The following is a 12,586-nucleotide window of genomic DNA, read 5'->3' on the forward strand; positions in this document are numbered from 1 at the left end:
CTTAATAAGTAAATAACTGAATCAAGTTCACGAAGCCACTAAGGGGAGGAGCTAGAATTCAAAAGAGGGCAGGGTTAGCTATTACTTTCCTAAATTCCTGTACCTTTCATAATTTCCAAATTTATGAGGACTATATTTTATATTTTATAGGACAGAAATAGCAAATGTCTTATCAATGCAAGATATTTTCTGAGAAATGGAAACAAGGTTTTACAGAAAAGCATTAAAGATAAAAACTAAAAATTCCTGCATCAACACAAAAATCAGCAGACCACACAAAAAACTAAAAACATTTCAAAAAATTAAGAAGCATATTACAAGTCAGATTAATCTAGAAACTCTTTTAAAGTTACAAAATGTTTTAAAATCCACTTTTTAAAATCAGTTTACCAGTTAGCCTTTGGATTCCTCTTTAAAAAGTCAAATCTTATACTTCCCTGGTGGCACAGTGGATAGGAATCTGCCTGCCAACACAGGGGATACAGGTTCAATCCTTGATCTGGGAAGATTCCACATGCTGTGGAGCAACTGAGTCCATGATCTACAATTACCAGGCCTGAGCTCCACAACAAGCAAAACCACCCCAATGAGAAGCCTACGCACCACAGTGAAGAGTACAGCCCCCATTGGCCATAACTAGAGAAAGCCCATGCAAAGCAACCGAGACCTAGACAGCCAAAAATAAATAAAATTTTTAAATAGTTAAATATTACAAATTCTAGTATACAAATTTATGCAAACAAAATATTTTATAATTTGACACTGACTTATTCAAAGGAACTCATTAACTTATATTTTATATATATATTTTACAAAACATACTCAAATTGATAAAATATTCAAATTAATGCTCTCACCTATAATTTGCTATAAATTGTCAGTAGAAATGAAAAATCATGGTTCACCAGGCCTTTTCCAAAGGCCGACTGATTGAGTTTTTGACAGCATACAAATTAAGTCTTTGAATATGGATAGCATTCTTTTCTAAAATTCCCTTATACAAGCCACATAAGAAAATTTAAGTATTTTAATTTTAAAAGACTATCAAAGTATTCCAGGACAAAAGGTCAGTGGACCCTACCTGGTCATATTTAAGGAAATAATTCCTGCCCTCAAAGAATGGTTAGAGATTACAAGAAAATAATTCAGAAAGCAAAGAGAGTTCCAACTCTTTTTTAACTAGGAAGGTGAACAAAAACAAGGTAGGAATTTAAAAGCAAGATGGTAATAAAACAGGTGTAAGTAAGTAATGCTATCCCTCCACCTTATGTAAGCCAGAAGAAGGAACACATTCCTATAAAAGTTATAGAGCTGTCAAGGGGATACCAAAACGCTACCTTCTTATGGCTGTTATGTTTTATCTATAAAGCTTGGATACAGTGTTACTATGGTGACTTAATACTATGTTTTAAAGGGGGATTATATGATTAATTTTAACAAGGTTGAGAACTGAAGATGTGTGAGAAACAGAATTCTAGCTCACATAATTAAAGTGATTGGGGGAAAAAAGTGGGCCTCATCAGAGGAGGGGGAAACCCTGTGTTATTAAACTATTTAAAGCAACAGGTCAAGATGATTCTAAGTTACAGACAAGGTCATGCTTTTATGAAGTACTATTATGTATTCATATAAAAGATGACTGTTCATTATCTTAACTAAGGTTTGGTTTCACTTCTAGAATTTTTAAAAAGAAGAATCCTACAAGGAAAGGTACTGATACAACTAGATGAAAAGAAAATACCCAGGATTTCTAGGAAAAGGACACAGAAGGAACACAACTTGGTTTGTGATCTGAGTGTCCTTAATTTCTCTATTATCTGTTCACTACCTTTAAAAAGGCTGAAAACTCTTTCAGCTACACTGTAGGCTCAAAAAAGGTTCATTACTCATTTGCTTGGTTCAAATCCCAACTCAACCACTTCCTACTGAGCCTTAGTTTAGCAAGTTACTTAACCTCCTGAGCAGCTCAGTTTCTTCTCCTGAAAACAATCATCCAACTCAAAGCATATTTGGGGAATAAGTGAGTGTCTGGTACAAAGGCTAGACCACAGTAAGAACAATTAATAGAAGAGACACAAGTTGATACTTGCAATGAAAACTAAATTTCATCTTAGAATCTTCTTGACTCAGCTTTGTAATATTTGAAAGTGGAAATAGGAAGGCTGCCTTTCTTCCCTCTCTATCACATCTTTTCAGCAAGGGGGAGTCTTCTGGGTGACCAAGAAAGTTGCTCATTCTTACATTAAAGTGAAAAAGATTCTTTTGGGGGTGCCACAACTTAGAAGGTGGGCACTTACTATTCTCAGTTGATTCACTTTTTAAATTCCCAGCAGGATGAAGTACAAGTCATTAAGAGCCCCAGATCATTAAATCCTAAAATATTTTTTCCTTGGACAGTTCAAATTAACATTCAAATTGAGTTCAGATTAACTCAAAGGAGTCTTAATCTTCAAGGAATTTATCATTCCCTCTCTACTTGCTGAGGTAGTCTGTAACAGTGTTCACTATTTCTCCATAAAAATGACTGTGGGGAAAGGATTGGCTTTCTTAAAGACTGCAGTTTTTGTGATTACCTCCAGGATCAGAATCCATATACTTTTTTAATAAAAATCAGATTTCATAATGATTAAAGGCAGTGGGAACCTTAGAAACCAACTCATCCAACTCTCTTGTTTCATAGATAGGGAAGTTGAGGCTCAGGATGTTTTATTGTGGTGGTGATGGTGGTTTTGGTTTGCTTTTTTTCTTTTCAAAATAACCAAGACCAAAAGAAAAAACCCACACACAATTCTGGTTGAAAATCCTTTCCATTCTGCCACACTGCAACAAATACAAGGAAAACTCTCCCAAGAAGTTACTATTTAGTTTAAGGAACTCAGGTATGTGAGGAATTCAGATAGTTGTCTCATCAAACAGACTAACTATACTTCCCACTAAGCAAGAGAAACCAAACTTGAGTACTTCCAGAATTAAGCCCAAGCGACCAGAGCCAGTATCACCCTTAGCTGTGCTTTCCACCTAGCTGTCTAGGTGAATACAGAAAATAGAAAACAACAACCATCTCAACCACAGACTTTAAATTTCATGCTGCCTCTTAAATGCCTGTCAGCCATTCAAGACCCCTCCTGCAGCATTTTGCCTAATCTTCAAATTATTTATAGGTTCAACGTATGAATGGTATGAAGCATGTGGATGGATAGTTTGATTCCAATCTTCCAGTCAGAAATCAGATTTCCTATATCAGCCTCACTTTTAAGTTTGAGGTGAGACGGTGGGATGGCATCACTGACTCAATGAACATAAGTTTGAACAAACTCCAGGAGATAGTGAAGGACAGGGAAGCCTGGTGTGCTACACAGTTCATGGGGTCGCAAAGAGTCAGTCATGACTTAGCGACTGAACAACAACACTTTTAAGTTTAGCTACATATCTTACAAACCAAGCAAGTACACTGCGCACTGGAACAAGTACTGAACATACAACATCCATCCCGCTGTGGAGCTGCCTGTCTCGATGGAGAAGCATAAACAAACACAAAGCGTATAGCTCGTGATAGTGTTATATGAAACCAAAGAAAGAACAAAGAGGGAAACGGAAGAAAAGGGAAAAGCCCTACTGAGATAATATGGTCAGAGACAGCTTCTCAAAAATGATGACAATACTGACCTAAAGGATGGGATGGAGTCTCTTCACTCCAGAACAGGGGACTTGGTGTTTCAGGCAGAGAAAGAGCTTCACAGAGAAGCTGTTTCTTTGGTTAGAAACAGCTGGGCATGCTCATGGTACAAAAAGGACTTCAGTACATCTAAGGCACAGGGGAGCAGAAGGAAGTGATTTAAGAAGGTGCTAGATAAAGCAAGCACCAGATCACGCAGAGTACTCCATAGATCATGGTAAAGAATTAAGATTGACTGATTGATTAGTAAGGGCAATGGAAAGGTATTCAATGATTTCAATCAAGAGAATAACAGTCTGGTCTACAGTTGTATAATTTTTATCTGACTCTTAGATGGAAAAGTTTGGAAGAAGGCAGAAGCAGAAAAAGAGAAATCAGGAGGCTAGAGCAAGTCCAGGTGAGGCTAGATGGTGGCTTAACTCCTGTACTGAGAGTGAAAATGGATCAGGTGGATAGATAGAGTCAGCAGATGAACTGAGATAGAGTAAAAAGGCAGTATATTACCATTTAATGGTAGGAAAGACTAACATGCTTGGGAAGAGCTCCAAGAGTTTTATTTGTGATATTAAGTCTAAGAAACTTGTAAATAGAAATGTCGAGTACATAGCTGAACACACTACATAGGAAATCTGGGGAAAGGCTTGGGCTGCTGCTGCTAAGTCACTTCAGTCATGTCCAACTCTGTGCAACCCCATAGACGGCAGCCCACCAGGCTCCCTCATCCCTGGGATTCTCCAGACAAGAATACTGGAGTGAGTTGCCATTTCCATCTCCAATGCATGAAAATGAAAAGTGAAAGTGAAGTCACTCAGTCGTGTCTGACTCTCAGTGACCCCACGGACTGCAGCCTACCAGCCTCCTCTGTCCGTGGGATTTTCCAGGCAAGAGTACTGGAGTGGGGTGCCACTGCCTTCTCCAAGGCTTGGGCTAGAGCTATTAATCAGAAAGGCATCCACGCAAAGATGGTGTTTCACACCACAGTAAAGGATAAGATCACTTAGAAACAAAGTTCAGAGAGATACAAGAGAAACCAGGACTAAGTCAGAGAAACACCAGTTTAAAGGATGTGCCGTGCTGTGCTCAGTCATGTCTCTTTTCGACCCCATGGACTGCAGCCCACCAGGTTCCTCTGTCCATGGGGATTCTGCAGGCAAGAATACTGGAGTAGGTTGCCATTTCCTACTTCAGGGGATCTTCCCAACCCGGGGATGGAACCCAGGTCTCCTGCATTGCAGGCAGATTCTTTGCCATCTGAGCCAGCAGGGAAGCCCATTTAAAGGATGAGTAGAGATCAACAAGGAAGAAAAGAAGAACCACCAGGCAGAACAAGCAGGAAGGAGTGGTCGACTGTATCCACAGGCATCAAGATAAAAGACACCTACCGAATTGAGCAACATGGAGGCTTCAGACAATCTTGATAAGAAAAGCTCTAGCTGAATGTCAGAGCAGAAGACAAGCTTAAGAAGGCAGAGCAATAAATTAAATAGTACAGGTAACTCTTCCAAAAAGAGGAGAAATAGGCAGTAATTGAATGGACATGAAGAATCAAAAAAGTGAAAGTGAATTCGCTCAGCCGTGTCCAACTCTTTGCGACCCAATGGACTGTAGCCCACCAGGCTCCTCTGTCCATGGGATTTTGTAGGCAAGAATACTGGAGTGGGTTGCCATTTCCTTCTCCAGAGGATCTTCCCGACCCAGGGATTGAACCTGCGTCTCCCACATTGTAGGCAGATGCTTTACCATCTGAACTACCACAGAAGTCAACAGACTTCATGAAGAGTCAAAAATGGCTATTTTTAGGATGGAGGAATACCAGAATGTTTTTAAGCTGTTAGGAATAATTCCATACAGAATACAGGCAGAGGCTTATGATGCAGGAGAAAGAAGATGAAACAGTAAGGTTTGGACTTTGGATTAGAATCCCAGATATACCACTCACTACTGATGTGATGAGCATAGGCACCTTTCTGAGCCTTATCTCTAAAATAGGAAAAATACTTACTTTGCAAAGTGGTTTTAAAAGTTAGAAATAATGTATACAAAGTAACTGGCATCTAATAGGTACACAGTGGAAGTAATTATTATTGTTATGAATTTATAAAATTTGAGAGATGGAACTGAAACATTTTACCAAACCTGTTTATTACAGCTTCCCAGCAAGTACTTATTGGGCCATCTACTGCCAAAGCATCCACTGCAGCTGCTTCTCCTTTCCCTCAGAATATATGAAACATCAGACACGAATCAAGTTTTATCAAACTACCACATCTCCCAACCTTTAGTCATATGAACCTCAAAGCTTCCTTCCATAAACACACCTTTCATCTGCCTAAGACTCGGGTTTTTTACATTAGCTGCGCAAAGATCCAATTGGCAAAAATGGCATTGACCCAAAATGCCCGGAGACTAAGAGTAGGTAACACACTGCCAAATATCTGCTCGAGAAACTCACTCTTAACAACAGAGATGCCTCCACTCCCTCATCTACATGAGCCTGGCAAAGTAAAAATGAATCATAACTAGAGAATCAAAAAAGTATCAAAACAGAACAAGTATCCAAAGTAGAAGGAACAGCAGGGATCTAGTTCAATTCCCTCATTTCATCCACAAAGAAACTAAGGTGCTTGTGGGAGAAGTCACTTGTCTAACAGTACACAGCAAGTCAACGGCAGAATGAAAACTATAACTGAGGTCTCCTAGTTGCTACCCTTGATGCCCTGTCCACTAAAGCCCAATTGCTTCATGGTTCTCGAATGCTATACAAAATGGTCACGGGGCATAGATTAACCAATAGTTCAAGCTAAACCAAGGGATTAAACCAAGGATGGAAAACAAGGGATGAAGGTGGCCAAATGGATTCCGTTTTGAAAAGTACAGCAGGATGAATGTATAGAAGTGGAAGCAAGAAGAGAGGTCTGGGCAGACACATGCCAATGCACTAATCATGTGCCTCAGTTTCATCTTTCAATTATCTGAACAAAAATGGGTTTAATTTTCTTCAGTTATCTGAATTTTCTACTTTTTCACAATAAATATATATTGCTTTTGAAATAAATGTTAAGAATGCTTGGTTAATTTGTGGTGTGATGGATCTAATGGTGGCAGTATGATATAGAACAAGTACGATGGAACTGGAAGTCATACAAATGTGGGTTTCAAAAGCAGCTCTACCACTTACCGATGGTGGGACCTTGGGCACATTACTGAACCTCTCTGAGCCTCTGTTTTCTCATATGTGGCTTTATGACAATGGCAATGTTGCCTTTAGTTGTAAGACAACATTTAGATGTGTAAGCCTTTAGTGAAGGAAAAGAACACAACACAATTCATGGCACATAACAGATACGTAAGAAAACGGTAAATAGCATCAGAACCACATTTACACCTGTGATTACATCCTAAATCATTAAATGATGCCTCTGCCCTTGAAAAGACTGTCATTTCACTTCATGCTTATGTCACTCGTGTGTGTACTAGTATAATTAATAGGACAACTGAATGGTAGCTGGTTTTATGGTTCTGAAAGAAGACAAGCACAAACATGGAGAAGAATAGCTTTTCCATCATCCAGTGAGTCTCCTGAGTGCTTTGACCAACTGAAGCAGGTTGCCAGCTATCGAGAGCAAGTAAGTAGCACTGCAATATGAAGTGGTATTCAAATCTTTAAGAGACTGCTTTCATAAACAATAATAAAAAATTTTGAGAGTGATACAAGGATCTCAGCACTGTCACTTCACTGTTCCTTTCCATCAAGAGCCTCAAGTATAGTGTAGGGGAGACATGACTTTGGCTTGGGAATAAGATTATCTGCTTTTTATTCCCCCAGCTCTGTAATTACATAGTTGTGATATAAGCAAGGCATTTCACCTCTACAGATCCTACTTTCCCTTCTGTAAAATGGGATGCTTGAGTCAGATGAATTTCAGCTTTAAAGTCCTGTGGTCTTATTCCCACACATTTTCAAGACCCCCTTTCTTGCGAGAATCCAAGCTCTCCGGACACACACAGTATCCTCAGCAGGAGGCTCTACCTGCTCGGGTCAAATGATCTCTAGATCTCTAGGCTCATTCAGTTTCTTGTCTACTTTGCTCTTCAGTGTTGGGATCTCCCATTTACCCTCTTCTTGCTGTCCTTGCAGTCTCAATACAAGCCTCACTCACTATACAATGTTTTCTTTGACCTTCTCTGTCTTTCCCAACCTCACTACCCTTTTAGATAGATATTCTTTACTGTGTCTTTACAAAACTTTCTGGACTAGACTGAGAAACATGTGAAGAGTATGATACCATTTCCATATCACCCAACGTAATGCTACATATCCTGAACCTTCCTTAGTTCTTTTGTAAAAAAAGATACCACCACCATCTATCACCTAGAGTTGCTGGGAAGAATAAATGAGGTATTACTGTAAAAATGCCCAGAACATTGACTAGAATCATTTAAGAACTGAAATACTAATTCTCTTCTTTCCCTCCCTCTATTTGATGACTGGTCTTCCCACAAAGTGGTCTACTAAAAAAATGCACTCATTGTGGGAGACGGACATCTAAACTGTGCTGACAGCCTAAGCAATCCTTGGTAAGTCACAATTTCTCTACAACTCAGATTTCTTCCAGTGAAGAAAACAGCACTTGTTCTCATCTTTTATGACAGGAGGATAAAATGAGATAATACATGAGAAAACACTTTCTTTTGAAGAGCTACCAGCATTATTATGTTTCATAACTCCTAGCTTCAGAAAGAAAAATCTTAAAACAACAGATGAGACAGCAAGATGTCAATGTTAACGGATGATTTGATGATGACTGTGAAAATCCCACTCTTGATATATACCAGAAATATCAGAAAGTTGTATTACTGTTCCTTGAGGTAGAAAAGCACAGATACTGAAAAGATTAGGAAGCTTTCTTTTTTGAAACTAATCACCTGGAGCATTATTTATCTCTCATGCCAACATACTTTCTAAGTCAAACAATATCATAAATACATCTGGGGTTTCGTGGGTCTTGGAATCTGGACATATCCATTCGACTGTGCTAACTGCAAGCTAATAAAAAACAGTGACATTAAAACTTCAGTTTTGTTTTGTTTTGTTTGGTAAATAAACTTAATTGGCTCAGTCAGTGAAGAGTCTGTCTGCAATGCAGAAGACTGGGTTTGATCCCTGGGTTGGGAAGATCCCTGGAGAAGGAAATGGCAACCCACTCCAGTATTCTTGCCTGGAAAATCCCATGGACAGAGGAGCCTGGTGGGCTACAGTCCATGGAGTCACAAGAGTCAGACACAACTTAGCGACTAAACCTACCTACCTAAACTTAATTATTATCATCTTCTCTGCACTGAAGTATGCCACAGGTAGAAGTGGGGCAACAGAAAAGAAAAAATGCAGTCCCCCAAATACAGTGATTTATTTGTATCAATGAGAGTTATCAATGCCTACAGGGTGGGTAAAACAATACAATCTAAGAAAGAACCATTGCACACAGTAAAGATTAAAATATATCCATAAAGAGACATTTCAGTTCCAAATGTTTTTGTGAAAAAAAATATATATATATGAGGAACACAATTAGAGGAGGCTAATTTGGAGAAAAGCATTTTAGAAGAAAGATGTTTTTCCAACAAAGTAAAGCCATCAGACATTACTAGTGACAGAACAAATTTTAGGACTATGCTTTTAGTCCTAAAGGACTAAAACCTAAGGACTTTGCTTTTCTTCCATTCTAGAATGTAATTACTCAGACAGGTAGGTAAGTAAAGATGGGTGTGTGGTGTGAGAGAGAGAGAGGGAAGGGGTGTGTGTGTATTTGGAGGGATTTAATCTCCTTGCACATTTCTTCTAATATTAGTTTATAAAGTCAATTAAGGAATACCTATCCAAAACAGATCACACTCTAACAAGGAGTCATATAAAAATATATTCTTATTTTTCTTTGTTAAACATCTCGCCACATTTTTAAAACATTTCAGCTTTATTAATCTGTATAAATATGTCCCTGCCATAATTTGTAATACAGTTTATAAGCGACTGGAGGAGATTTCATGCATCGCTAATTCATACATACAAATGTGAAGTTTGCATTAAACCTCTCTAAACAAAACCCTATTTCCTTGCTTTTTTTAGAAGCAATAGGATAAAGAAAAGACAAGAGGACTCTCATTACAGAGACTGACCCTCTTAAAATTAAGGCTATTCTGTTTTGAGCATCAACCTGCTACTAAAACAGCCCTGGTACCAGGATTTTAAAAGGCCTGAGTCTGGAAAGACTACAGTGGTTGACTGGCTTAAAAAATAACATGTTAGAACCAGAGAAAACAGTGATTATAAGTGGTTGGCAACATTCCAGAGCTGCTTTTTAGTACTCCTTTGCTTTTTAGTACTCTTTTAGACTCCTTTGGCTACCAATTCCCATCTCACACCATTCTTAGGTTTATGCCAAATAAACCAGGACACTGCGAATACAAAGTGTAGAAAAGATCCAAGCAGAATACTACCCATATGCACTCCAAATCACTAAATTCTTTCAGGCCTGCCTTGTCTGGGTATACTAAAATATACAACAGAACCTTCCTGAAGATGGGCACACTGTATAACTTTCTTGGAACAGATTATGGCACTTATTATTTATAATGATATTTTCTAAAACCTCTATCACTAAAAGTAGAATTTTTAATATATAACATTTACACGGTTTCATAGTTCAATTTTCCATGAAGAGAACATTACAAATAGGCAGCAATCAAGTGAAAAAATAAATGACTGCAAAAATAATGTTTAAACTATAAAGAAAAATATATAGACATTTCTTGAAAATAGGATAATTGTTTTGTCATTTTATTAACAGTTAGTAAATTATAGTTTTATTAGTTAAAAAAACTTCTAAAATTGTTTTAAAAGCCATTTATTTATAAATTAGCTATTGGCTTATTTAAAAACAAAAGTAGTCCCTCAGACTATTTTAATTATCTTCAAGTTATCATATTTGTACTGCTTCAAGAGACAGTGAATCATAATGCAATACTAAGGAAATATTCAGATGACTTATTTTTTAGTTTAGCAATCTATTGAAAATGCTTATTTCCCCAGAGATACTATTCTTAGCCAGCTACACAAAATTCAAGACACTATTTGGCAACATGCCTTTTAAATAGCTGAATACCTTTGAACAAGTTGGGCCTATGTTGATTTAAAGTTGAAGTCTAACAAATTTAAAACAAAGTCCATATAATACTCATAAGGCAATATTACTTGGTTAAGTAAAATATATTCATATTTCAATAAAAATTAAATAGAACTGGATTAAATACCAACCATTCTTAATCATGGTTTGAGTCTGATAACCAAAATTTAAAAATTAATGTCACATAAACTACATCATACAAACTAACCAATGCAAAGCTCTAGGCTTTAAACTTTTTGATGGTGTCAATAAAATCCCCAGGAAAGGAGAATACTGTAACTCTCCTTGGAACATAGGTGTTTTAAATCATGGTTAAACAGACAGAATGTTAAGAATGGTATGGTTTTTATTTTCCATAGCAAGTTTATTGACACTTTTTCTTTCTAGTAAAGTTTGAAAATCTGATACTACCTGTCCACATAGAAGGGGAAACAAAACTTGGTCAGAGTCTGTAGAACTTCCTGTGGAGAAAAAGAGAGATAATTTATACATCTAATGGGACCAATAAATCTAACATTAACCACGGCACACAATCTAGCAACTTTACCCTAAAGAAAGAGGAGACAGATGAAGAAATATGGGCTTTATCAATTACATGGGAGGAGTACCAGGCAGTCAATCATGAGAAATAATAAACATGATCAAACTTCATTAAAAATGAAAAATTAATCAAGAATCACACATGGGCAAGCAGCAGGAGTCGTGCAGGAAAGCTCTGAAGGGAGGGAGGCGGGTGGGTTGCTGAGTGTTAACACCCCTCCAGGGACCATCTCCAGCCTGACCATATGGATCAGAGTGAATAACACTGAGCCACATGGGTTTGGCCTGGCAGGGCCGCTGTTGCTGGCACCATTTTTGCCTGTTACCTAGGAACAGAGGGGGCCAGGATTAGACAACGCTTCTCAACATCAATAGGCCAAATCACAAGCAAAATAGAGAACCAACTTGAAGATAATTGTCCCCAAACATTATCAACTACATTTTTTTTTTAGAGTTTAAAACTTTATTTATTTACATTATAAAGAAGTTACCATTTCTGGCATGAATTTATTTTGTAATCAAAATATAAAAATTTTAAGGGTACAGTATTTTTAGTCTTTATCATTAAATATCATTATCAAAATTGTACACACTTACCTGCTTGCAATTTATAAAAACCCAAAGCAAACTACCAGTTTAAATTTCTTTTTACAAATATGTACGCATATAACACCAAACATTATTCCGGGAAAGTATGCAAAAGGGTACAAGAAAAACCAGACCCTTCAAAGAGTTATTCATAAAAGAGAAACTTCTAACATTAAGAATACTATATGAGACACAATATAAAGTGGTATATGACTTTTCCTAATAGATACACTGCACGTATAGAGAATATATACGCTGCAACACACAAACTCAAGTAATTATTATTTCCTTCGTAGAATTTTCTCTAACTTGACTTAATTTTAAAAGCAAACTTGGACAGACCACAGTTGGTGCTTATCATAAGTTCACAGACCAATGTTATAAATTTTGAAAAAGTATTCCTTTCATGCACTTGATTTGCTTTTTAACAATTTAAAATCCCAACTTCAAGACAAAATGAAGAACACATTTTTCAGTCATTGAGAAGCTGGTTCAAATTAAAACAAACCTGCCCATTGCAAATCCTAATCCAAGTGATAAATTAAAGATCAGTTTACAAATGTAGCACTTTTCTAACCAATAATAATGAATTATCAATGCT

At 37.3% G+C, this 12,586-nt stretch overlaps 1 protein-coding gene across 7 annotated transcripts in view; it reads right to left on the minus strand.

Annotated features, from left to right (window-relative positions):
- DENND1A (DENN domain containing 1A) overlaps positions 1–12,586 on the minus strand; it is a 530,572-nt gene that overhangs the window by 351,107 nt on the left and 166,879 nt on the right. For all 7 annotated transcript variants that reach the window (XM_061433489.1, XM_061433487.1, XM_061433488.1 and 4 more), the window contains one exon: positions 11,269–11,318. In XM_061433489.1, the coding sequence (XP_061289473.1) occupies positions 11,269–11,318 (50 nt within the window). The remainder of the gene's footprint in view (positions 1–11,268; positions 11,319–12,586) is intronic.

Source organism: Bos javanicus, chromosome 11 (genome assembly GCF_032452875.1).
Source record: "Bos javanicus breed banteng chromosome 11, ARS-OSU_banteng_1.0, whole genome shotgun sequence".
Lineage (NCBI taxonomy): Eukaryota > Metazoa > Chordata > Mammalia > Artiodactyla > Bovidae > Bos > Bos javanicus.